Source organism: Fusarium redolens (assembly GCF_020744475.1).
Source record: "Fusarium redolens strain MPI-CAGE-AT-0023 chromosome Unknown BKA55scaffold_6, whole genome shotgun sequence".
NCBI lineage: Eukaryota > Fungi > Ascomycota > Sordariomycetes > Hypocreales > Nectriaceae > Fusarium > Fusarium redolens.
This window is the reverse complement of record NW_025763669.1, coordinates 2,264,708-2,289,722: the sequence shown is the minus strand read 5'-3', so window position 1 is coordinate 2,289,722 and position 25,015 is coordinate 2,264,708. Positions and strand designations below refer to the sequence as shown.

The window sequence follows — 25,015 nt, the reverse complement described above, 5'->3', positions numbered from 1 at the left end:
CCAGCCCACCTTTTGTTCAACGGTTTTCCTTTAGACTCCTCTCAATTGGGTGTTATCTCTCGCGTCCATAGGCTTGTATCTGTCGTTCAGCGCCTCCTCCACTGTCTTGTTCACTTTGTCCTCAGGCTTGCTGAATCGTTGCTGGAGCGCCCTCTCCACAGGAGTCAGTGCTGAAAGAGTACCGTCCTCTTGAGCAATATCGACATTCTCCTTATCCTTGCTGTGATCCAGAACAACACTGGCGAAATCCTTGCTCTCAGCCTTGGTCTTCTGGAAAGCGCTTTTGGCCGCTGCCGCCACCTTTCCACTAGCATCACCAAGCTTAGCAGCCCCCTGTTTTACGAAAGGCTTAGCCTGTTGCTCAGTCTCCGTCACCTTTCGCCCAGCCTCGCCAACAGCTTCTGAGGGGCTAACACCAAAGGCTCTGGCCCATAGCCGTGATGCAGTGTCTTCGAGGCCTTCGCGCACTTGAACCCAGTCAGTGTGCTGCACCCATCGCACGGCGTTTTCAACTTCGGTGTTCCATCGATCCTTAGCAATCTCAACGGTCTGAGCCCTTTGAGCAGCGGCGACTTCAGACCGCGTGGGCGGAGGCAGTGGTGGAAGAGGATCGATCAACCCTTGAATAGCGAGAGCTTGTGTGCGAAGGGCAGAGCCTTGTTGCTCGCGGGTGCGCTGGTGAGCAAGCACAGAGAGGTAGGCGAGGGAGAGGGTGAGAGTGACACCGCCGGTCTAAGAGTCGAAGTTAGCATACTATCATATGCAAGATTTTATCACCTTGGCTCATCGAGTTGCGTACAAAACCAGTGGTGAAGCCCATGATGTAGAGCTTTGCCCGGTTGACCGAGATGCGGTAATTTGCCGGGTGCTTGATGTATCAGAGACGACCAGTTCGAGAGTGAGGGCCGAATGAAGCTTAGATACAACGTTTCATAGCGTGCGCGAGCCCAATTGCCCTCGTGACGCGTGCGATTTTCCCTTTGGAGAGCTGTTGAAGAGGTTCTGATGGTGGTGGGTTGACGTAGCGCAGAGGCTCTGTCGGCGGACAAGACAAGCCGGCTCCGAAAAAGGCCCAGCCAAAAATTTCCCTCCACCAAAAACTGACCACCAAAGATACCGTATCTTAGACGGGTTGGGAGCCGCCCACGTGCAAAGCGACGAACTATCGAAAACATCTTTAATAAGTCGAGTACCGCCATTCAATTGACTTGATACCCCTCCCCAGCCACTTGTCACTAAACATCCGTTACAATGGCTGGCGGTACCGTCAAGTACCGACATCTGAGTCGCAACTCAGCAGCCCGTATTGCCTTGCTGCGCGGTCTGGTCACTCAACTCGTCCAATTCGAACATATTCACACAACTTATGCCAAGGCAAAGGAAGCTCAGCGCATGGCAGAGAAGCTCATCACATTGGCGAAGAGGGACAACGAGCCTGCTCGGAGATCAGCACAGGGTATCCTATACGTATGTATATCGCAAGAAGGTTTATTCAGAGAGACCATGTTAACAGGAGGATTCTTCGCTAGACACCCACCACAACCCTTCCTAAGCTGCTAGGCGAGCTGCGAACCCGATATTTGACCCGAGAGGGAGGCTATACCCGCGTCGTGCGCACCGAGTCCAAGAACACATATGATCAGGGCGAGAGTGCCATTCTTGAATTCGTCGACGGCCCGAAGGACTCGCGCTTCATGATGACTGCTAAGACGGTTGCCCGCGACCGAATGCTTGGGCAGGAGCATACTCCTGTTACCAGAACCAACATCAAGAAAGTCACACAATTCCGCGGCGAGGTGCCGTTCGAGGAGATGGTGCGGAGGTTTATGATTTTGAAGACCGGTGAGAACACTGGACAACAACGGGATGAGAGTAGTTTGGCTGAAGTTGAGGCCGAGAATGCGGCAGGCAAGAATGCTGAGCGGGCAAAGGAAATGGCCGCTGGCATCGTACCGGAGTCAGTGAGAAAGGCGGCGCAACAGAAGAACTCGTCATAGAAGCGACATGTATATCATTTTACGAAAGGGTTGAAGCTCTGTACAAAAGTTGTATAAATTATTATATCATGACACGATTGTGGCTTTATTTAACCACGGCGCTTTTAAAAAGGCAGACTTAATACGCTGTCCTAGCTCTACTAACTTTTCAAACATACTCCCAATACAAGATGCATTTAAATGAATTCAAAGGTATCGCCGCGATCCTGAATCATCTTGCCAACTCTCTTGGAACCCACGATCCGTTCCAACTTCATTACATCGTATTTTGAAAACACAACCTTGACAGTTCCCTGGCCAGGTTCAAGTCTGAGGTCCTGCTCACTCTTGCTAAGATATCCACCCGCAATTTCAGTATAGAAAATGGGATTGTCAGGTAATCCGTAGAATATGACTCGCTGTACACCACGGAATTGATATCGTCGGAAATGATGCGCTCGCTCAGTGTAGAGTAGAACGCGGTGGCGCCCGTTGAGGAAATGTGACCGCGCCCGCGAGGCTTCTGGTACATCTGCATATTCGGAGATGGCACCAAAAGTGACATTCTCGACCGCACTCGAAGTTGCAAAGTAGTTTCTCACTCGGACAAAGTCCAGATAGGAGGGGATGAAGATGAGCGTTCCAGTAGCGTCCTTTGCCCGCTTGGCAAGTGAGGGGACAATAGCAGACGTGAAATACTCGAATCGTGCATCAGGATCCTTGTCAACCGAGCTAGACTGGAACCTGGAGAAGGTTTGCTTCGCCTTGATACCGAGTTGCGACAACACACCCGGGTACTCAGGCTGCAGCCGGACCTTTCCAGCCCAGTTGTGGCAGTGTAATCGAAGAAGCTCAGACAGTTCGGGGGTGTTGAAGGCAGACAAGATGATAGTCTGTCTGAAATATTTTGCCCAGTCTTCCAAATACCAACTTCTCACACGGCTAAAGTCACAACCGTGGGCGTCCTTGGGCTGGAGGTTCAGGTGTTCAAAGATGAATTCGACGTGTTCCCAGTTTTGCATGAGAAGTGCATCCGCTTGGTCAACAATGACCATCTCAACAGAACTCAGGAAGTCAAAATCAAGCTTCTTATCTTCCTCAGAACCAATAGCCATACGAAGACCGAGAGGACTGGCGAAGAGTATGTCTGAGTTGTAGAATTGCGCAAAGTACTTGATTGTCTTGCGAGTGAACTTCATGCCCAGACGGAACATGTCATCATCGCTTCCTTCGAAAAGATCCTTGAAGTCAGCTGGTCTATCAGTGCCGAACTTAGCCTCTTTATCGACATAACCGTCGTCAAATCGCTTGCGGTTCTCTTGCTGGTCCGGTTCACAGATATCACGGATCATGTTCACCATTCGAAGAGCTGAGTTACGTGTTGGTAAGAGGAAGAGCACCTTGGGACGGGTGAAGCCTTGATCTCGTAATTCTAGGTCGGTATCTTGACCCTCCTTGGCCAATTTGTAGTTGTTCTTGATAACGCGATCTCGAGTTCTTCCTTGATTAGCGACTAGTTTTCTTTAATAAAATGTAAAATTGATGAACTCACTTGAAAACATGGTTGAGAGCATGTAAGCATGCTAACTCTCGCAATGAGTCTGAGTTCCGTACTGTGCGATCGCAAAACAGCACATCATTATAATTGAAGATCAGAGGGCCCAAATTGCGCTGAAGGGTATCGAAATCCCCGATCTTGCGAGAGGAAGTCTCTCTAAGCTTCTGCTTGAGTTGTAGCCCTTCCAAGCTAGCAATAGGTTTTGGTATCTCAGGCCCTGTATCAGATCCTGGGTACAAGATAGTTGCTCTCAGAGTTTGTAGTAGTGCTCGTTTCGTTGCCCAATCGTTCTTTTGTACGGATTTGACTCTCTGTGAGACAGTATCGTCATTGGGGTGCGCAAAGTGTACGTCGAAAGGATCTGTTGGGTTTTCTTCGTCTTCTGAGTCTTCATCGTCATCCAATTGCTCCTCAACTTGTTCTTCAGCCTCGTCCTCAGCACGGTCGATATCTTTTTCGGTATCTTCATCTTGGTCATCTGCGTGTGATTCTTCCCCAGAGGAGTCTTCTTCAGGTTGAGATTGAGTGGACTCTTTGTGGTTCAATTTTCGTCGTTTTGCATTTGGGGCATTGCTTTCGTTGTTGAAACTTTGAAGGAGGGCCATATATGGCTTTGAAGATGTTGTATGTTCATCGTCGTCGTCCTCTGAATCGATGTCCTCCATGACTGCATCCTCAGGCGTGGATTCCCGTTCTGACCCTGAGCTTTCGGACCTACCATATGTCAGTATAATTGCTAGTGATCGCTCATATCTCAAAGCATACTCATCGTTGTCTGCAAGTCGAGTTCCGTCGAACCTTCGATTAGGTCCAAATCGGCTTGTCGCTTTACCTCCTCGACCACCTCTTCCTCTGCCACGACCACCGCGGCCTCTAAAAGTTCCTCCTCTTCCACGCGGCGGCATTACACTGGTTACTAGCAGATGATAACTTGGTGGAACGTTATAGAAAGTGGAGAGTTCGGTTCAGTTGCTTCAAAAAAACTGTCGACATCAGACAGAAATTGGAAAAAAAAGTTATGAGGCTACCTTCAGCCTTGCATTGTCAAGCCACAGCTTGGTGGGGTTGCCAACGCAAACGCCACGAAACGTCTTATCTCTCTTATCTTAGCGCGCACAACCCCCAGCGACGTCCCGCCAAACCTGCAATTCTTCAAAATCGGCGAAATTTGTTATAGGACGGGTTCGCGAGAGTGACCAAAGAAGACCCGGCCCGGCTCACCCATTTCTCCGCAGACATCTACACTCCTCTCCCAATAGCTTCAGCTTCAAAGTTGCCCACTATGGCCGCTGCTGCTTCTGAGAGCTTCATTCACCTGGCGAGGCCTCTGGCGCCCAATACCGTGGGCATCCAGACTAACCTTGCCCCGCTCACTGTCAACATCCAGCCTCAGGTACGATTGCGATGACCCCTCTCTGCTCGACTATTTTGTGTTCTGTTCTGAGATTAGAACGTTCGTCAAAGGGAACAACACCTTGGCTAACATGATCTGTTCTCTGCTCAACAGGCTGTCCTCTCTATCCTCGATCACGCCGTTCGACGAGACATCCGAGATACGCAATCCACCAGAGTTATTGGTGCCCTCGTCGGTACCCGATCTGAAGATGGCACTGAAGTCGAGGTTCGCTCGTGCTTCGCTATCCCCCACACTGAGGAGGAGGACCAGGTCGAGGTCGATGTCGAGTACCAGAAGAACATGCTCGCCTTAACCCTCAAGGCTAACCGCGGCGAGTCCCTCCTCGGCTGGTACACCACCTCCCACGAGCTCAACAGCTTCAGCGCCCTCATCCAGAACTTCTTCGGTAGCCCTGACACCGGCACATTCCCCCACCCCGCCATTCACATGACCATATCTACCGAGCCTGGCGAGGATATACAATCTCGATGCTATATCAGTGCACCCGTTGCTGTCAACGCTGAGCGTGCTGCCGACAGCTGCCTTTTCATCCAGGTCCCCCACAAGATTCTCTACGGCGATGCCGACCGAAGTGCTCTCGAGGCTATCGCCAGCGCAAAGGACGCCGAGTCCCGAACAGCCCCCCTTGTCTCTGACATTGAGGGTCTAGGTCGATCGATTGAGCAGACCATCAGCCTTCTTGACAGAGCGAGTGAGTGGATCAACGGAGTTCTAGATGAGGATGAGGAACCCAACAACGCTGTTGGCCAGTACCTTCTCAACGCTCTGTCTCTCGCCCCCAAGGTTGATCCTTCGCAGATTGAGCATGATTTCAACAACCACATTCAAGACGTCCTCATGGTTAGCTACCTGGCCAACACTATCCGCACTCAGATCGACTTGTCCCAGCGGTTGGCTGTTGCCAACCTGACCAGCAACGAGAAGGAGGGCGAGGGCAAATCGGAGGAGAAGGGCGGCCGACAGGGAGGCAAGCGAGGGGGCCGAGGTGGTGGCCGAGGTGGTGGCCAACAACGTGAACCCCGAGAGCCTAGGGAACCTCGTGAGCCTGCTGAGTAGAGAGATTTCGTGAAAAGAACAACTGAGAACTAGATATCGCAGTCCAGGTTAGAAGACGGCGATGTCCCGAAGACAAGGAAAGTCTAGGATATCTCCCCCTGGCATGCATGCATGTGGGATGAAGCATGGGTTATTGTTTCAATAAAATCATGGCGTTGTGGTAGGCATGAAAATTCTGGCATTCCCGGCCATAGAATTGAATTCAATCGTCATATAAAACTATCTTCTTCTCCACCAAGTCCTGGTTTGATTTCCCTTGCCAAGAATTATATCAAAGTGGTATTGAACTCGTCTAATAAATTGGCCCATGGCCTACAAATTCATGTCGTCCATCCTGTCCACCGATAACGCCAAGATGCTAAATATACCGTGTACGCCTTGTGGTTCTCCCAATTTGTGAACACCATGTCATGCTCCCCCCTTTTTTTCACAATGACAATGTTTAAATTCCAGTAGCTGGTTTCTGGGGTAGAGTGGCGGGGTTGCCATACGTTGGCAAATGCGAGAAGGGCTGGCTAGGTCCTTGTGGGATGTTAGGTCGGTTGGGGATATTATAATGAGGGGGTAGAGGCTGGGGAGCCATGTGTGGAGGGTTCTGCGGCATCACAGGCGGCGGTGCGTGTTGGATATGAGCCACGCGAGGAGAAGGATACGCAGGCATCGAGTTGCTAGACCCCTGCCTTACCATGCCATATCCGCCCCCATAAGGCTGAGACATTGGCTGTTGATAGCCGCCAGGATAGGCTAGATGAGGTGATCCGACTTGAGGACTGCCATGATGCGATCCGGGAGCAGTGAATGGCGGCTGGGGAGGCTGGACAGGAACCATGCCACCACCACCAGGCACAAACGACTGTGTCTTCGGGTTGAAGGCATGGTTGCGATTATAACTACCAGGAATTGGATGCTGGCTCTTGGGGTCATGGGGGTTGATATTTGCTGGGAGCTGTCCATACGCATAAGGAATTCCCATGTGCCCTTGAGGACCAGTTGGGGTGCCTCCCCTCGCCTGGAATTGAGTTGGAGGAGCAAGGCCCGGTTGCCATGTAGATTGCTGCGGCCCAACCGGGGGCACAGGAGCACCATAATTGGTCATAGGGCTTCCGCCAGATGGATAGCGTTGTTGAGCGGCTTGGGGAGCATACTAGTGGAATAGTTCAGTCACTTGCTCATGTTATTCTCAAATGGAACTTACCGTCGGGACTGAGTACTGAGGATATGGCTGGTTTGGTGGCATCGGAGGCATCGCAGGGTATCCGGGACCTTGATGTGTATAGACAGGGCCCATTTGGCTTGGGTATGCTGGCCCTGGTGGTGCTTGAGGGCCATATTGAGTATTGGGCGGCGGCATGTACTGCGGTTGGGATACCCAAGTCTGTTGCTGAGGCCCCCAATACGGTGTGTACTGGTGTCGTGAATCAAAGCTGTCCGAATCATCACGTCGTTGTTTGCCAGTTTTACCTCGTTTTCCAACATTGGACTTGTCCTTAGCAGACACTGAACTGGCTCTCGAAATGCCGTTGTCGCCCTCTTCTATTATCCCTGTCAAAAACTGTTCCGGACTGAGGGTGTTTCGTTACCTACCCGTGACATTCTCTTCTGAGCTACCAAAAATGCGCTCACGTGCTAATTTATATAGCTCTTCTCGCTCTTCCCTGGTAAGTCTAAAGATGGTGAGTCCGAGCAATTGCTAACACATTGTGGAATTGAACGTACTTCTGGTTCGTCGCGGGCTTATCTTTAGCATCACTGCCCGTCTCAGAAGTTGGCTTAGAGGGGCTAGCACTTGGGCCGCCTTCACTATCTTGGCCGCGTCGCATAATCTTCTTGGGGAGGACAACAGGAGGCGGAGTGCTGCTGTTTGGCGCGCTAGGACTGGGGTTGATGAGCGCCAGCGAGGTGGGAACTCGACAAAATGGTGTCCTGAATATTCGTACAGACCCCACGTGAGGCTCAAATGAATGTGTCATATGGTAGTAATCCGCCAGCTTATGTGTTAACATCCTGCAGAACGAGTTGGACGGTGGAAGGTCCATGTAAGGCTCCCTGAAAAAGGATGATTAGTACAAGTTGTGAAAGAATGTGAAGTCATAGACGTACTTGGAATCCTGCACAAAATCAATGACCTGTTTCTCCAACCGCAATAGAAAGAGTCTGTCCTTCGGCGATGCCATGGCTTCTAGAAGTTTATCATCCGGCGCCTGTCGATAGATGACACCAAGGGCATCTGAGGAGCCAGGGGCACCCAGGGGCGCACCAGGGGGTTGTTCAGATGATGAGCTCTGGGGAGTCAGAACTCCTTGAGCTGCGGCGCCTGGAACTTGTTGTGGCAGCCTTCGCTCCGGAATATCGCCAAGGTGAATCATTCGGGCTCGGGCGGCTACCTCAGAGCCCATGCGAGATCCGGCAACTAGTGAGCCGCGTATAGAGAAAGCATCGTCATCTTCTGCAGCGGCCTTGACACTGGCGCTATCATCAGGCCTTAGCGATTCCTTCTCATCAAGTGCAAATGTTGTGCCTGAAGTAATGCTCTTTCCATCCAGACTAGGGGGCTTGGTTCCGAGTTCGGAACTAGAATCAGCTCGTTGAGAATCGTCGGATCCGCTGTCTCTACCACCGACGGCTGTAGGCCTCTCGGGAGCCAAAGGCCCACTACCGTTCACGACGAGGCTGGGGGCTTTGTCCCTTAGTCTCAAGTCCTGTAAAGATCCAACGAGGCTGTCTTCACCGCTTCCAAGTTCGGCTGGGTTGGCATTTGATCCCGTTTGCGGCGAGGGCACCCTTGCGACCGGTGCCTTGCCAGATCGGCCATTTGCAATTACGGGCGCGGTAGATGTGGATGGTAACGTTGTCGAGCTCATGGCTGCTTCTTTAGATGGTGTGGCAATCCGTTGAATCGCTGGAGGTGCGGAGTCCTTGGAAACGGAAGCGGCGACCTGTCGAGCAGCATGAATTAGTACCGGGTAACGAAAAAGAATGGTTCCTCCGACAGATAAGGACCACTTATAGAGGAGCCAAGCACGGTGTGACATTTACCTTGGCAAACGAGGGTTTGGGAAGATCAGGAGACACTTGGGCAGTGGCCATGATGGGCTGTGATCAAGGCTACGGGGCCGATCCAGTAGTGCAGGCGGTAGAATAGTCGATAAGAATATGAGACAGGAGACTGAGAGCAACGGCTGACCAGGTACGAGATGAGGCTGCGGCTGAGACTGCAGCGGTGATGGCAGGAACAGAAAGGACAGTATCAGGAAAATCAGGAAGCGAATTTAATGGAAGCGGACCAGCAGAAAGAAAACAGAGTCTCGGTGCTCATCGTCGTAAAGTAAGATGCATTGTTCCCCAACTGATTCTATTCGGAGGAAGAGATGATGGTTGTCGTACGCCTTCTTGGCTGCCCAACCTCTGATACTGAAGTGCGGCCTCTTCTTCGTAGTGAGACAGGGCCAGAAATCGGGGGATGGAGGTTAAGAGGAAAGTTAAGCAATGTCCCTATAACGCCCAGGTCCCAAACCAGGCGAAAGGACGGAAAAGTGAAAGACCAGGGAATCGACGACGACGAATTCTAGAAAAAGGCGGCCCAAGGCGCACAAGGCAGCAAAGACGAGCAATGCGATGTGATATGATGCTGGTGGGTTGGATTGGATGTAGTTGGTTAGTTGAGGTTTTGGAGGGGGAGCCGTGGGAGGAGGTTGTCACAAGGACGGGGTCCCATTCTCAGTCTGCCCGCCTGCCCTGGGCTGCCACTTCACTGTGAAGCGAGCGGCACGGCAGGGCACAGTGAGAGGACACGCTGGGAGGTGCTGAAAGATTCACTTAAAATTGAATGCGTCCCGCCCTGAGATGAAAAGGCGGACCAGTCACAGGAAAGAATCGCTTTTTTTATAGTGGAGGTTGTTGCAGAAAATCCGGGAACCTGTGGGACGGACGGCACTTGTACAAGGTAGCTAGCCCGCGATAGATGCATCCATATTTAAGTACTTTAGGTAGCCTAGGAATTTATATAAGGTATCTCCATGGTAGAAGTCTACCACGAAGCTTCCATGGCTGACCTATCTCCAAGCCCAGGTGGTATCCAAGTCAGCACTGTTATTCTTGCTCAAGCCTTGATCACCCCTGGTCAGTGAGTAAAGTATCACCTTTGTTCACCTCAACCCTCTAGCCCTTTTCCTGATTGCTATAGTTGTCATTAAAGACTTGTGTCAAGATTTTGTTGTAGTCCAGTGTTTCTCAAGTTAGTAGCAATCACTTCGTGTGCTGAGAGAAAAACTGTATACAACACTAGGACCTATACTAGGTACCTTATCTCTTTAAGCGGCATAAGGCTCTAGCAGGTCACTTGCCCCACCTTGCTTACTAATAACACTAGTACCTGCAGGGTATATAAAGTTCTTATCAGATAGCTTCTTTATTTAATATAGCCAAAATCATTAAAATCCTTATATAAATTAACCTTAATATATCTTAATTAAAATAATAAGCTCTTAAGAGATACCTAATTATATAGATAATTATAGCTTTAATACCTTGCCTTTAAGGGCAGCTAATAACCCTACTAGCATGCCTATTTTTCTGCCTAAAAAAGGCTATAGTAATAATTTTTAACCTTTTAACCTAAAATATTATAATTTTAAGATTAACCTTTTACTTAAAAAACTACTTAAATTATTCTAGCTTTTTATATCTATTTCCTTTATATAATTATAAATTAAATATATTAATAGCTAGGTTACTTACTTACTTAAAAATATTATTATTAATAACTAAAATACCCCCCTTTTTAAATAGTTTTATATTTTTAAGTAAGAAGGTATTTCTATTATAATAGCTTATATATAGCTTAAGGTCCTTATTTACTTAGGAATTTATAAGGAAATATTAATTAAAGATTATTAAAAGTCCCCTAGCTTAGGAGATTAGTGCCCTTTTTACTTAATTATTAAGTTTATATTATTATAGAAGTTTAAGCTAATTATAAGGTATTTTTATACTTTTAACTATATTAAGCTTAATATAAAGGATAAGAATAACTTTTTAAAGACCTTCTAAATAGCTAAAAAGTAATTTAATTATATATAAAGGGTATTTATTAAGCTTTATTCTTTAAGGATTAATCTTATTATAAATAAGTATATAATCCCTTTTATAAGTAGATTAAAAGAGATAATAGTTATTAAAAATAAACCTATACTTATAGGGTTTAAAGTCTAAGTTATTACTTAATAAGGCTTTTTTTTATAATAGCTTTAATATATAAAGGCATTACTATATAAGGCTATTATAATTAAGCTATCTATATTAATGCTATATAGTAAGAAAGAAAAGCTATAAACTAAAATTCCTTTTAATAATATATAAAGTATTATAGTTTACTTATTAAAAAGGCTATTAATATAAATATATTATATCTTTATAAATAACCTCTTTTTATTACTGCAGCTTTTCTGCCTTCTTTAGCAGCTTAGCTATAATACTATAGGCATAATATGCCTTAACTATAGCATTATTACCGAGATAAAGTATATAAAAGAGACTAAAAAAGCTCTTAATAATATAGCTTTATAATATAATAAGGTATATTTAATCTTAATATAAGATAAATAAGTATAGATAGCTTTACTTATATTTCCTTTATTAATTTATTCTTTTTCTTTTTCCTTAAGTTATTTAAATTACTTAGAAAGATAGCAGTATTATACTCTTCCTTTTAACTATACTTAATAAAGCCCCTTATAAGTATATACTAAAAAAGAGAAAAAAGCCTACTAAAAGAGGCATAAAGGCAGAGTTATAATACCTATAGCAGGTCTTTAATAGTAATAGCTTTAAGATAATCCTTATTTCTATTATTATTACTTAATATAATAATAAAATAAATTATATTAACTATAATAATTAAATATAATCTTATATAATATATTAATATTAATTTTAATATAATCCTTAATAAGTATTACTTTAGTCTTTCTTCCTTAAAGTTATACTTATAAATAGCTTTATTTTATAAAAGAAAATATAATAGCCTTATTAGAAGCCTTATAATATACTTAAAGCTTAGAAGGAGTATATTTATAATGCTATTTTTAATAGATATATAACTAAAAGTTATATAAAGAAGAGAGGCTATATAGGAATAAAAGAAGATATTAAGGATATAGAAGTATAGTAAATTTACCTATAAAGAGATATTAATTATATCTATTAGGGTATATATTTAAGCTGCCTAGCTTATAAAGGCTTCTAGTAGGGTTAAGCCTAACCCTTTAAAAGGAAGAAAGAAAAAGGAAGTTATTTATAACTAATATTAAGAAATAAATAAAGGGTATAGATTATATATAGCTATAAAGTATATAATATAGCTATTTATAATACGGCTAACTGCTAGTACTTCTATTATATATAAATTTAGGTATATAAGAATATACTTTAAGTAGCGCTTATTTTGATAGGTCCTATACCCCTGTCGTGACCCTGCCGGAGCTTTATGCCGCCTAAAGAGATAGATATAAGCTATGGGAAGCGATCAAGGCGTACTGTTGTCGTGGGACATTATTATTCCGGGGCTATTTTTTTCCTACCTGAGATGCTGGATCCAGTTCGTTCTCATGATACCCCGGGACCATCAATTGACGAAATACATTCTCAAAATGAAGTTAAAATGGCAACTGATAAGTCGAATGCCATGCAGTCTCCATACGATGCCTATCAGACGTCTTTAACGGCGAGATACTGCAGCCCAGAAATGGCACGGCTCTTTAGCCAACGCTCTCGCCACTCACAATGGCGCAGGCTTTGGTTGCTACTTGCTGAGTCTGAGAAAGAGCTTGGCATCGAAACCATCACCACAGAAGCCATCGAGCAGATGAAGCAACATCTCGAAGTGAAATGCAATACTCAATCACATTTTTCTATCCCCTATGAATATCCACGTCGTGTTGAATAGGACTAACGAGTGAAACCAGGCAACAAGCTGCTTCGTAACTGATAATACTGAACTCATCCTCATGCGCAATGCCCTGGACCTTCTACTCCCACGACTAGCCAATGTTATCTCAAATCTATGCAAGCTTGCCATGGAATGGAAAGCAACACCCACGCTTGCATACACGCATTTGCAGCCAGGTATTTTCCATAGCTGTTTGATAGAAACCGACGCTAATTTCATTTGCTAGCTCAATTGATAACAGGTACCTACTCATAATGCTCTATGTCGGACTTAGTACACATCCTTGAAACAGCGCTAATGGGCGTCTAGTTGGCAAGCGAGCAGCTCAATGGGCTCAAGATCTTGTTTTCGACCTTGAGAGTATTGAACAAGTTCGAAATGGGCTGTTACTACGGGGTAAGTTACTGTAAGCATAGTGCGTCAGGCCGCAAGAGACTGAAACAGATGCATCAGGCGCACAAGGAACTACAGGAACTCAAGCTTCATCCCTCGAAATCTTTGGAGGCGATGGTTCTAAGTGTGACCAGCTCAACGCACTTTTGTGCAAGAAGACCGACTTTCCTGCATGTTATGAGGTGTCGACCCAAACATACACCCGCAAGGTTGACCTGCTTGTCGCCAACGCAATCTGTGGTCTTGGTGCTACAGCGCAAAAGATTGCCGGAGATACCCGCCATCTCGCCTCGTGGCAGGAAGCGGAAGAGCCTTTCGAAGCTGGGCAGGTCGGATCAAGCGCTATGGCGTTCAAGAGGAACCCAATGCGTTCAGAGAGGATCTCTAGCCTTGCCCGAGAGCTTGTGTCTAAGCAAGCAACCACTGCAAACACACTCGCAGCACAATGGATGGAGCGCTCACTAGATGACAGCGCTGTTCGCCGAATTGACTTGCCGGAGATGTTCCTTCTCGCCGATGCTATCATCGGCAGTCTGGACAATGTCACTGACGGCATGGTCATTTATCCCCAGGTGATTGCCTTGCGTGTCCAGGAGCAACTGCCTTTATGTGCACCGAAAATATCATCATGAAACTGGTTGCCAAGGGTGTTTCCAGGCAGGAAGCCCATGAGCAGATCCGCGTCTTATCGCATCAGGCTGCCCGTGTCGTGAAGCTCGAAGGCAAACCCAATGACCTCATAAACAGGATCAAAGCTGACGAGTTTGTCAAGCCGATCTGGGCTGATCTCGATAGCATGCTCAAACCTGAGCTTTACATCGGCCGTAGTGTTGAAATTGTGGAGCGCTACTGTGGTCCAGAAGGCACAGCAGAGAAAAAGGTCCAGCCATACGGGTCAGTATTCGAGAAGTCATCAACAACGGAGCTTAATGTCTCATGTGACGTACCGCATTATAAAATTAATAGTGTAGGCACGATCAACAGAGGCTGAATGTCAACTGGCACTAATGATACTCACGATTCTTGATTCATCATTATATGATCCAAACCACTAATCTTCAGGCGCCGTTTCTACTACTATGAACCGGAAATGTAAGTAGTTGAAACAAGAGGAAATCGCACGAGCCAGTATGTAAGATTCCAATTTCAACCTCAAGTTGGTTTTAACGCATACACTATCCGTCCCCGAATCTCGTTTTGGCGTCATCTCAGTTGCAGCCAGATTTGGACGTGCTCCCCTACCTCGTTGTTGTATATATCAATGGCGCGGCGTAGTGCGTCAGTTTATAATAAACTCGGTTCTATGATATGGCTTGATTTAAAGCATTCGTGTCTCAACATGTAGAAATCAGGGTGGATGTGTGACGTATTGTATGTCTGAACCTCACTCAAACCATGTCTAGAACACAGCTTGAAAGCCTTCATCCTCTTCTCGACGACAGTTATGGCACAACAGCCCAAGTTCCTTAGCCAAATATGTGTCACGTGATTGAGGCGATATTACCAGTAGGTCATCCAAGCAAGTCCCGGCTCAACAATTGCATTAATTTTTTGCCGTTGATATAAAAAATACCTACAAAAGCGCCATCTTCTTCACACACTCATACACGAGAATTCGAGGAGTTGATCACAACACATAGACCATTTCGATTTCCAGATGTTTACCAATAGAGGCCGTGGTGGCCCATCCCGGTCAACACCTTCTAGCGTCCAGTGCCAGAAATGCTTAAAGAGAGATATGTATTCATCTTGATATGATGCCGCAGTTATACTGACCATCTCAGAACGCCACTACTCATATGAATGTAAAGCAACTGCCCAAGAGCGTCCCTACGTGTCGCGTCCGTCGCGATCTCAGCAGTTGCGTAACCCCAAGCTTGTGCCCAAGCTCACAAATGAGACACTGAATCCTCTTGAGAAAAAGTTAGTCAAGAGCAGCAAGTCTCTTTTTATTTACTAACAGCCTTACAGAAAAGGTGTGGCAGATGAAGAGCTGGCTAAAGTGGAAGCTGAACGCGAGCGCGAGCGAGAACAGAAGGACGATGGACTGATTGAACCAAACGTGAAGCGTCATAGATCAGCGTCTTCTCATTCGGTTTCTACCATTTCTACTGGCGCTTCGCGATCACCATCGCCTGGTAGAGACAGGACTAGATCCCCTATTCAGTCGCCACGAGGTCGAAGTCCTTATTCAGACAGCTCACGACGTGGCAGGCGAGATGGCAGTCGCAGTCCCAGTCGCAGCTGCAGCCGTAGTCCTAGCTTGAATCGTAGCCGAAGCCCTCGTGTGGAACCTCGGCACAGGCGTTCTGGCTCTGGCAGCAGTCCCTTTCCTGAAGATTTTAACCGTCGCGACCAGTACCGATCCCGAGACCCTCTACCTTCTGTCAAGGAGAGCGCGCCAGCGAGGCAGCCTAGGGAATACCCTTCGAAGTCTCGGAGTCCGCATAGCCTTCGCCATCAACGTCCTGGGAGCCCAAGGTCGCCCGAACCGAGAGGCAGACATCATGAGAGGCCAGATCGATCCAGTACTCGACATGATCGTGAGAGACCACCACCTCGTGCAAGGGTTGATGGCAGAAGACATGGACACGAAGGCCCGGGTCCTCGGGATCAAGCACGAGAGCGAAGCCTGAGTCCTTTCAGTCAACGATTAGCTATGACACAAGCTATGAAGGGTGGAAGATAATGAATTGTTGGGTATAAATGTAGATATAGTGTAACCATAATCGCAAAATGCGCCAGACCCCTAAAATGTAATAAACAGGACGGCGAGGCAAAACTTCAACGTCCAAAGGCTAGACGTTGCTTTTTATACACCTAGCGCAGCATCTTCTTCCCGTTCGCGACGCTCTTCCTCCTCCTCCTCCTTTTCCCTGACCCTCAGGCCTTCTACCAATGCCAGGCCATCCATGCCAGTTGCTTCTCCAGTGCCTTGAGCGTCCTCAACCGCATCTCTCTTTGCGGCGGCCTTTTGTGCGCCCGTGATACGATCGCGGACCAAGCGCGCAATGGCGTTATCGGTTCGAACGTTGAGAACCTCCATTTTCCTATCAAGTTCCCTTTTCAAATCCCAGTTCGGCTTCTTCGGTTGTAGTTTGAATAAATCGACGCCTTTATCGTCTTGGGCTTCTTCTGCAGCCTTTTGCTTGACCTCTGCTTCCACTTCGGCAGCTTGTTCTTCAAGTGTTGGCTTGTCAATATTGAGGGTTGGGTCTTGCTCGAAACCAAGCTTCGGACCTCTGGTTTCAGGGTCGTAGTTGCGGCCAGAGACATGGAGTCGTGAGACATCTGGCTCTGTGGGAGGAGACTGGGCTCTTTCTGATTCTGGTGCAACAATTTCGTCGCCAGGTTGCTTGCGTTTGAGGTTCTTGAGCTTGGCGAGCCTAGCTTTTCGGTCGTCTGAGGCAGCGCTGAGGATGGCGTGTGATGAAGACATGGTGGCAGGTTGTCTTGAAATGGTATACGGGCGCTTAAAGAGTGTGAAGTTGGAGTGAACCTGAAATGATATTTATGTTATGAAGTTTCAAGGTCGGCGGGGTGCAAAATATGTGGAAGTTCAAGATGGACATGCTTAAGCGCGTCCATCCATCAATCTGCACCCGCAGCGCGCAGAGCCGCTACAACTCAAATCAAGCGCGCCCCGGCCACTGAAAAGACTCCGACAGGGGTCGCCACTGGATGAGCCCCTAATGCAGCGTACCTTAAGCGCTGAAAAGAGCTAAAATTATAGAGGCGCCATGAGCGACTTCGGCATAAATTTGAAAAATTTCGCAATTAAGAGCAATTAGTGACTTCGACATTCAGCTCTTACCGGCGACTACGGCGAATTCGCAACTCGTCTAGCGACCACTATGCAGACGATTGGCCTCAAGTTGATGCCGATTCGGAGGATATGCCAGCGGCCCTTGTACTCCGTGCCTGTACAAGGCTTGAGCTTCCTGTGACGCCGCAGGCATGGACTCGAAGAGCTGTTTTTCTCGCATTACGATGCAACACTACGAGAAGTCGCTCAATATTTATTCGCCCATACCATCTTGAAGCACAGCCATCAGTCTCAGATGCTGGCTCTCAAATATTATCACAACTGCGTCCTCGTAATGCAGCCCCGAACTCTCCCGAGACACAGACAGCCGTACCCACGCACGATTTTCACACTCCCTCCTCACTACGGGATCGCAAGCGGGACCGGGATAAGTACAAGGCATATGGTCATAAACGTGGGCTAGGATTAAGAAGGTCACGCCTTCGCAGCAAAAACTCCCATCAGCATAGGCTTCGGAAAACCCCGGAATTTACTCGAAAGGCTACCGCAGAGCAACGCAAGATCAAAGAGAGCAAGAAAAAGAGGAGGCAAGAAGCATACAACCAATGGGGGTATTTGCGTCATCAGTACTCTGGAGATGAGTTGATTGCCGTAAGACGGCAGTTCAATATCTGGAAGCGAAGAATTGAACTGCTTGCGGCCCCTGTAAAGCCCAGATCATGGCCTTGGCTCAATCACGGGAAATTCTTGTACGAGCTGGAGAGTATTTCAGACATGAGAAAGGCCTGGCATGAACTGGACATTGAATCTCGGAAGAAGATATGGCCAACTGCAATGCTATCGACTATGCATTTATGTCCAGGAAAGGCCGTCCAAGTTCTCGAGTCTACGCTGGATCCCTTACCTCAAGGTTATGCAATTCTCGATGTTGCTCATTTTTGCATTTTGAACCTCAGATTGGACAGCATTAAGATCATGCGAGATCGTGTTACGAAGGCTGACGAGGTACTTGAGCTTTTTGCAAAGCTCGTTGAGGATCTTCCCTCTGGCCACATTCCATTCCGCCAGTCCACCCTAGGCTATCTTGCAAAGAATTTGCCTCTTGAGCAAGCGGTTGAGATGCTCCAAATTTTGCAACGATCGGGCATCAAGTTACATCGAAATACACTTTTGCACTTCGCGAGGAAGCTTGCGAGTAACAGTACGTATAAAGCCAAGGCTTTTGAACTTCTTCGCGAAATTTCAGATAAAGGCCACGATCTAAACTCGGCTGGGTTTGCGAGCGTTGTTACGACTTTATTACTTTCTAGACAAGCGACAAATGGGTGGTCCATATCTGACGAGAGCTTTCCGCCTCAGCGGGCTCTTGAGTACTTTCTTGAACGTGGCTTCTCCCCCAACTTGATCAATTTCACAGCTCTGGTCGAATCTCTCTGTTTACAGGGAGATATTACAGAAGCAGTTCGGCTTCCACTGCTGCTCGCAGAGAACGGCGTTGAGCTGGACAAACGGTGCTACACCACTGTTTTCAGAGGCGCAAAGGCCAGCCTTAAAGCATCTAATATACAGCTTGCACTCGACGTCGCTCGAGCGGCTAAAGCACCATACGTTGATGTACTAAACAACACACTCCATTCTATCTTCTACTTTGCAGAGATGGAGAGCCGTGAAAGGCAGTACCCATCGCCATGGACCGTTCCCATCTTTGGGTCAATGCTTCGCATCTACGCCAAGAAATTCGACCTAGAGCCTCTGCAATGGCTGCTGCCCGACACCTTACCCCTGATTCTCAGCCAAGAAGATGTGGATGGTATTGAAAAATTCAGGTCTGGTCCTAGAAGAGAGTGGGAGTTTAGGACCACCATTGTTCCAGTTGTAAATGAGTTCTTCGAGCGCAGTGCGCCCCGACAGGAGCCCAACGCGCAGACTCTAGCTATCATGCTACGTGCATACATCAAGACCCTCTACAGACCTTATGATTTGATGTCGTTTTACTCCTTCTTCAAATCCCGTCTAGAGGAGCATGGAACTGAAAAGAACTGGGGTCGAGAGCTTGTCCAAGACCAGAGGAGCGTGGTCCATGACACATTGATTCAGGTCATGCTCGAGCGAAAGTCTCTACTTCGTCCAGCGTTACAAGTTTTCGGTGACATGCTTCGCGGCACGTTAACTTCCAGGGCCCAGGAAGAGGGTAAAGAAACAGCGTCGCCTCCTGATGGCATACAGGTTCACCCAGCGCCAAGCCTTTTCACATTCAGTATCCTCTTACATGGTCTTTTGATGCGAGGAGAGAAAATGCTAGGGGAGCAAATGCTTCAGGTCATGCGAGAGCACAACCTGGAGCCCAACGATGTGACTTGGAATACACTCGTGAAGGGCTATGCGTCAATGCAGAATCTGTCACAGACGGTGGGCACGCTCCAGGATCTTGAGGCGGCTGGATACAAGCCTGACGCATATACCTTCAAGGCATTTTCGAGACTGAAGGATCAGACTCGGGCACTTGAAACGATGGAAAAGATTATTGACGAAAACAAAAAGAGGCTGGAGCAACACCACTCTCAATGATTGCATACCACGATAGCATAGCGGAGTTTAGGGTGGTGCGAATTGACGATTACTACATGTATTACTATTGGCATACTATATGACGGTTACATGTCATATCTGGAATTTTGGCTGTACGATAAACCAGGGATGATTATGTGTTTGAAGGCGAATGGGCAGTTGTTCTTGGAAGTCGCATATTCACGTCATAGTTGAATCTTTGAAAATAGGAAAAGCGCATCTGTGCAATGTGTTTTGACACACGATATTTTTAGATAGATGACGCCTCTTAGACTAGGACCTAATCTCATCTACCATACATTCTACTCTCGTTTAGTTCGGGCTACTCGAACATTTGTTTACCAATCGCAACTCGGTGTTTTCTTTTCTTGGGTTACTCACTGTTTTTCTATCTTGTATAGCATAGCTATCATAAGCCTCACTACTGTTAGGTCCAGGCTCTGTGTGGCGTTGATTGAGATCATTGTTCTAGTGGAGGTTATCCCCGCTCGACTCAAACGTCCAATCCGATTTAGAGTCAACCTACATTCTATTACGGCAAGACGAGCCACCGAAAGACAGTCTCATTTGGAGAGTCTTATCTCAAACCTTTTGATAGAAGCACTGCATTTCTTAGACTGTTTCAACCTATCAATTAAATTCCTTCACATTACTACCAGTACTCTTTGCTGCACTCGAATCGACTCATCCCGGTTGGAGCTATTCTACCTTGTTGAAAGATATATCAGAGCTTATTGGGTGACCGGATCTTCAAATATGCCCGACTCTAACATGAAGCATCTCACTGGGGTTTTCCGAGCAACAGACAACCACAAAGTCACACGCAATCGAAAGCCTGTCTCATGTATGGCGTGTCAGAAACGCAAGTCGAAATGCGACCGTGAAAAGCCCTCTTGTGGTGCCTGTCACAAACGTGGCGATCCAAGATCTTGTGTATATGGAGATGCAAATGGACTCGCGGACAAGGAAGAGATGCAACTCAAAATGGCCAAACTGGAAGAGATCGTGATGCGTCTGGCCAAGGCTTCAGAAGCTTCAGGCGCTCATCCCAGCATTGCAATGACAGAGGATACAAACTTGCCTTCTCCACAGGTAGTTGAGGAGGGATCTGATGCTGCATACCACGGGGAAACATCTTGGGAGGCTGTGCTTAAGAGTATCCATGATATTCAGAGTGTTCTCAGTACGCAAGACGAGCCGGATCATCATGGCGAGCCCGAGACTTTATCCCCTGCGCCAGACATTGCAATGGGGGGTATCTCCCCTATCACGATGAACGAAATCCTCAATAGCATCCCATCTCGTCAAGAAGCTGATATTCTAGTCGGCGCGTACTTCAAGGCCAAGTTCCTAGCTGTACCCTTCATCCACGAGCGTCATTTTTGGCGGCGTTATGAACTTTTCTGGGCTTTCGCTCAGAATTCCAACTTCTTATGGCTGAGTATAATGTTCTCTATTCTCAGTCTCGGTACAATGGTATGCAAAATTCAACAACCTCATGTTGAACTGCTTCAAGAGCCAGATTTCTACATACAACGTTCTGCTCAATGTCTTGTTACGGGGGAGTATCTCAAAGCTAGACCGTATTCTGTCGAGGCGCTCACACTGTACGCTCATGCGGTCAACGCCAAGAGAAAGGACTCAGAGGCTACTATATGGTCTCTCTATTCACTCGCCGTTCGGCTCGCTCAGCGTAGAGGCTATCACCTCGATGCAGCAAGAGTGTCACCAAACATCAAACCATTTGAGGCTGAGATGAGACGGCGGACGTGGTTTACTGTGCAGACTTCAGATCTGCTTTTCTCCTTTCAGCTTGGTATGCCTCCCATGGTTTATCAAGAAGTTTGCGACGCCGGGCATCCTCGAAATTTATCAGATGATGACTTTGACGAGGATTCGGAAGTGCCTGAGTCTCGTCCTCCAACAGATCCCACTCCCATGTTGGCATGGCAGACAAAATCTCATCTCTGCCGTTTACTGCGTCGTGTTCTCCGGCACGTTCTTCGAGTCGAGTCTCCGCCTTACGAGGAAACGATGGCTCTCCAAGCTGAGTTGGAAGTATTTCACAACAGTGTCCCTGAATGTTTGCGCGTTCGCCCCATTGCCACCACTCCATATAATATTCCGGCCTATACCACCATGCACAGGTTGATCATAGAAGTGTCATATCTAAAGACAATATGTGTGCTCCACCGGCCTTACTTCACTGTCGAGAAGAATCAGGAAAAGTACAGAACATCTCGTGAACTTTGTCGCACCGCCGCTCTTCGGATTATCGAGATTCATCTTGAGTTTGAGCATGAAATTCAAGAAGGAGGCCGCATGTATGAAGATCGTTTCTTGCTCTCAAGCCTAACTCTGCATGATTTTCTTGTCGCGTCTATGATTTTATGTTTAGACCTTCACGAGTCAACCGACATAATGTATGTTTTCCTCCCCCGATCTCTCTAAGCACGACTGATTCAGATGTAGGCCACAAGACCGAAGACAACGTACGCAGATACTGGAACACACCTGCAGGACATGGGAGTCTCGCGCGAGTCACTCCAAAGACGCACGACACGGCGCAAAGGTCATTCGAGCGATTCTAAATCACACCAAGACGCCAAATACAATATCTGGAGTGGGGACTATGGGTATGATAAACACAGCATACCCCTACAGCGAGTCAACTTCAAGCAATGATATCCGAGACTTCACGATGGCAGATTTTAATTACCCCAGCAATTGTGAAGAATTCTTCCCATTGAACAGTTTCTTCGGCCCTAATGATGGCTTCGATTGGGTTAGTTTTGGTGCAAACCTACGCCGTCAACTCCCCGGTGCTCACTAACAAACAACAAGTTTTCCATCGGTCAATCCTGAGGCTGCATACACGGCCGCAGACAGACGCGAACGTCGTTGAATTACTATGGCAACCAAGCAAGCACAGGAGCCGGATCAGGATGCGTATTTGTTGTCATCACGAATGGCCGAGGAACGGGTCGCATCTTGTAGCCATAATTAAAAGAAGGATTCATTGCATCCTCCTAATAGCTCACATTGGCTAGTACACCGATTGGGAACATGTAGTACATTATTAAACCTCAAGAGGCTTTTAAAATTGTAAAATGCTAACAATCAATAACATGGCTGGATATCTTCCTGCAGGTCTCGACCCGGCTTGTTTATCTCTCATAAGTCGTAGCACATGCAACACGAACCCAAAAAACAATACCACCATCCCAATTCATCAACACGTCCGTCACTCCATCTCGTCACATGAGGTTTTCTACCTCCCCATAGCGGCCCGTATTTCCGCATATTAAATCTCATGGCGCCTCCAATTAAAATTTGCTTTTCCTGCCGCACTCAGCTCCCACTCCAATAGCAAATCCGTCCAGTATAGTCAAAAAGACAGAGAAAGAAAACAAAAATCGGTAATAAAGGCAATGCTGAGGCTTTTGTAACGCTTCGCGCCATTCGTATATCGTTGACCATTTTGTAACCTTACGGCTGAGCGGCCATCAACAGTGCTATCTTTACACATGCGAATACACTGGGGTATCGTGACTCAAGGTGAAAAATAAGGCAACGCCAAAAATAAGCATTAAGAAGCGATGCCCCGGAGGACCCTTGCGGGGTTTCCAGCTACAATGGTGAAAGGAGGAACATCCTGCTATGGAGTTAGCTGTCGGCTTCTTTTATCGACCTGTCTTTGTAAGCTTACCTTGGTGACAATTGATCCGGCACCAACAGTGCTGCCTTTGCCGATGGTCCTTCCTGGAAGAATAATGGCACCTCCGCCAATCCAGCAGTCCTGCTCAATGGTGATAGGTTTGCCCATCTGAGGCCCTTGACCACCCTGGCGTTTCTTGGGATCAATAGGAAGTCCTGCCGTAAAAATGCTGACATTCGGTCCAATAACACAGTTGTCGCCAATCTTGACCTCGCATACATCATTGATCGTGCAGTTACGTCCAATGACAACGTGGTGGCCAATGGTGATGTTATAACCGTAATCACAAATGAAGGGTGTCTCGACAGCGACATGCCTGCCTACCCGGCCAACATTGGTGACTGGGGAAGCTTCTGTGGGAGAAACTCGAACAGGATCACGAGGTTGCAGAATTTCGAGGAATAGGCGAGCCCGCTCTTCGGGCGATACACCGTTAGTAGGGGGAGTGGTGAGATTGTTGAACCTCCAGCAAGCCGCAGAGCAACGCTCACGCTCCAGGCAAAGCTCCTTGTCGAAAGGATAGTAATGTCGTCCTGACAACATCTCCTCTTTTTGAGTTCGTCTCTGGGGGAACTGTGAGTGCGATAAAGCCAGCTGAGCAGCGACTTGTGCATTTGATGTCGGTGCCGGCGGAGGAGGAGCAGGACTGTTGGTTCTCGTCGGGTGGAGTATATTAATCTGTGGAAGCTGGTTCCCTAAATGGGCAGACTCCGGCTCTGTCCTGCTGAGATCGTGCAGCGGAGGCACACGCTGGTATTCCTTTGCCATTCTTTCTCCGAAGGGTGGCGGTGGTTGAGGATTTGCGCTGACTGGAGTTGGGAATACGTTTGCAGGAGTATAAGGAAGGGCAGAGAGTTTGTTTTCGGGACTGGTCACAGACGCGCTGGGCAATGTTGATGCCGTTGGCCGGTCGTCGTCGGTCACCAAAGGGCGGCCTTGTGGGGGGTCTATGCGAAGAGCCTGGCCACGATAAGGTGGCAGGGATTCGCGCTTCACAGGTTGATTACCGTAAGGACTTTGCTGTGGCATCCCATAAGCTCCTGGGGGAATGTAGGTTGGGTCCTTGGATTCAAGAGGAACTGCTGGAGCCTTGTTGTCCGGCTTCTGCCATCCTGGCCCGCGTTGAGGTGGATAACCTGCACATACAAAACTTCCGCGAAGGCAATTTCCACCTAACTTTCTATCAGTAGTGGATCAAATGACTTATTAAAAAGGACTTACACTCGGGCTTCTGCTCATCGCACTTCTTCTTGCGCTTCCGACAGGTCAGGCAGCCCGTCTTGGTTCTGTTACTGAAGTTTCTCTTTCTCTTCTTTGGGTCGTGCTGCAAAACCCCGTCACGCCTCTCCTCGGATGCGTATTGACCACCATATATTATGGAATGGTCATCGCCTTCTGGGCTGGCATTTGAGTAGTCACCATGGTCCATCTGACCGGTAGCCCTACGAAGCGCATCACCAATCTGCTCCTCTGTTTGGCCATGAGGAGTGGTAGCCGAATTTTGCTGTGAGTCGTAACTTCGCTCATCGCGTGCCTGGTGAGAATACCAAGACTCCTTGTCTCGGTGCTCATCGCCATAAGGACGGTAGTCTCTTGAGGGAGTTCCATAAGGCTCTC

General features: G+C 47.5%; 11 protein-coding genes across 11 annotated transcripts; 6 read left to right on the top strand and 5 right to left on the bottom strand.

The window, feature by feature from the left end:
• Nucleotides 1-30: 30 nt before the first annotated feature.
• Nucleotides 31-820, bottom strand: BKA55DRAFT_508503 (uncharacterized protein; the record flags this gene model as incomplete). Its single annotated transcript, XM_046187442.1, has 2 exons — nt 31-732; nt 800-820. 2 exons carry the CDS (start codon nt 818-820, stop codon nt 31-33), a joined length of 723 nt encoding a protein of 240 aa, XP_046051400.1.
• A 431-nt stretch (nt 821-1,251) lies between these two features.
• Nucleotides 1,252-1,997, top strand: BKA55DRAFT_508234 (ribosomal protein L17; the record flags this gene model as incomplete). Its single annotated transcript, XM_046187409.1, has 2 exons — nt 1,252-1,467; nt 1,530-1,997. 2 exons carry the CDS (start codon nt 1,252-1,254, stop codon nt 1,995-1,997), a joined length of 684 nt encoding a protein of 227 aa, XP_046051399.1.
• Nucleotides 1,998-2,173: 176 nt separating this feature from the next.
• On the bottom strand, nt 2,174-4,439 carry BKA55DRAFT_593045 (uncharacterized protein; the record flags this gene model as incomplete). The annotated part of the gene is made up of 3 exons (XM_046195492.1): nt 2,174-3,473; nt 3,529-4,248; nt 4,300-4,439. The coding sequence occupies 3 exons, from the start codon at nt 4,437-4,439 to the stop codon at nt 2,174-2,176; spliced, it is 2,160 nt and encodes a 719-aa protein (XP_046051398.1).
• A 291-nt stretch (nt 4,440-4,730) lies between these two features.
• BKA55DRAFT_332345 (JAB1/Mov34/MPN/PAD-1 ubiquitin protease-domain-containing protein) lies at nt 4,731-6,228 on the top strand. Its single transcript, XM_046185721.1, has 2 exons — nt 4,731-4,927; nt 5,042-6,228. Exons 1-2 carry the CDS (start codon nt 4,817-4,819, stop codon nt 6,005-6,007), a joined length of 1,077 nt encoding a protein of 358 aa, XP_046051397.1. The 5' UTR covers nt 4,731-4,816; the 3' UTR covers nt 6,008-6,228.
• BKA55DRAFT_726151 (uncharacterized protein) lies at nt 6,229-9,094 on the bottom strand (the record flags this gene model as incomplete). Its single annotated transcript, XM_046201130.1, has 6 exons — nt 6,229-7,151; nt 7,203-7,549; nt 7,592-7,671; nt 7,724-8,053; nt 8,108-8,943; nt 9,044-9,094. The coding sequence occupies 6 exons, from the start codon at nt 9,092-9,094 to the stop codon at nt 6,450-6,452; spliced, it is 2,346 nt and encodes a 781-aa protein (XP_046051396.1). The 3' UTR covers nt 6,229-6,449.
• A 3,571-nt stretch (nt 9,095-12,665) lies between these two features.
• On the top strand, nt 12,666-14,757 carry BKA55DRAFT_662847 (adenylosuccinate lyase; the record flags this gene model as incomplete). The annotated part of the gene is made up of 7 exons (XM_046197640.1): nt 12,666-12,887; nt 12,970-13,129; nt 13,180-13,194; nt 13,263-13,349; nt 13,407-13,918; nt 13,993-14,284; nt 14,318-14,757. The coding sequence occupies 7 exons, from the start codon at nt 12,666-12,668 to the stop codon at nt 14,335-14,337; spliced, it is 1,308 nt and encodes a 435-aa protein (XP_046051395.1). The 3' UTR covers nt 14,338-14,757.
• A 124-nt stretch (nt 14,758-14,881) lies between these two features.
• BKA55DRAFT_332287 (zinc knuckle-domain-containing protein) lies at nt 14,882-16,097 on the top strand. The gene is made up of 3 exons (XM_046185720.1): nt 14,882-15,082; nt 15,134-15,269; nt 15,318-16,097. Exons 1-3 carry the CDS (start codon nt 15,004-15,006, stop codon nt 16,033-16,035), a joined length of 933 nt encoding a protein of 310 aa, XP_046051394.1. The 5' UTR covers nt 14,882-15,003; the 3' UTR covers nt 16,036-16,097.
• Nucleotides 16,098-16,158: 61 nt separating this feature from the next.
• Nucleotides 16,159-16,785, bottom strand: BKA55DRAFT_507502 (cwf18 pre-mRNA splicing factor-domain-containing protein; the record flags this gene model as incomplete). Its single annotated transcript, XM_046187344.1, has 1 exon — nt 16,159-16,785. The coding sequence occupies one exon, from the start codon at nt 16,783-16,785 to the stop codon at nt 16,159-16,161; it is 627 nt and encodes a 208-aa protein (XP_046051393.1).
• Nucleotides 16,786-16,997: 212 nt separating this feature from the next.
• BKA55DRAFT_565186 (uncharacterized protein) lies at nt 16,998-19,985 on the top strand. The gene has a single exon (XM_046192527.1). The coding sequence runs from the start codon at nt 17,242-17,244 to the stop codon at nt 19,678-19,680; it is 2,439 nt and encodes an 812-aa protein (XP_046051392.1). The 5' UTR covers nt 16,998-17,241; the 3' UTR covers nt 19,681-19,985.
• BKA55DRAFT_565184 (uncharacterized protein) lies at nt 19,976-22,758 on the top strand. The gene is made up of 2 exons (XM_046192526.1): nt 19,976-22,103; nt 22,153-22,758. The coding sequence occupies exons 1-2, from the start codon at nt 20,437-20,439 to the stop codon at nt 22,511-22,513; spliced, it is 2,028 nt and encodes a 675-aa protein (XP_046051391.1). The 5' UTR covers nt 19,976-20,436; the 3' UTR covers nt 22,514-22,758.
• A 123-nt stretch (nt 22,759-22,881) lies between these two features.
• On the bottom strand, nt 22,882-24,610 carry BKA55DRAFT_332256 (trimeric LpxA-like protein). The gene has a single exon (XM_046185719.1). The coding sequence runs from the start codon at nt 24,425-24,427 to the stop codon at nt 23,339-23,341; it is 1,089 nt and encodes a 362-aa protein (XP_046051390.1). The 5' UTR covers nt 24,428-24,610; the 3' UTR covers nt 22,882-23,338.
• Between the last annotated feature and the right edge of the window lie 405 nt (nt 24,611-25,015).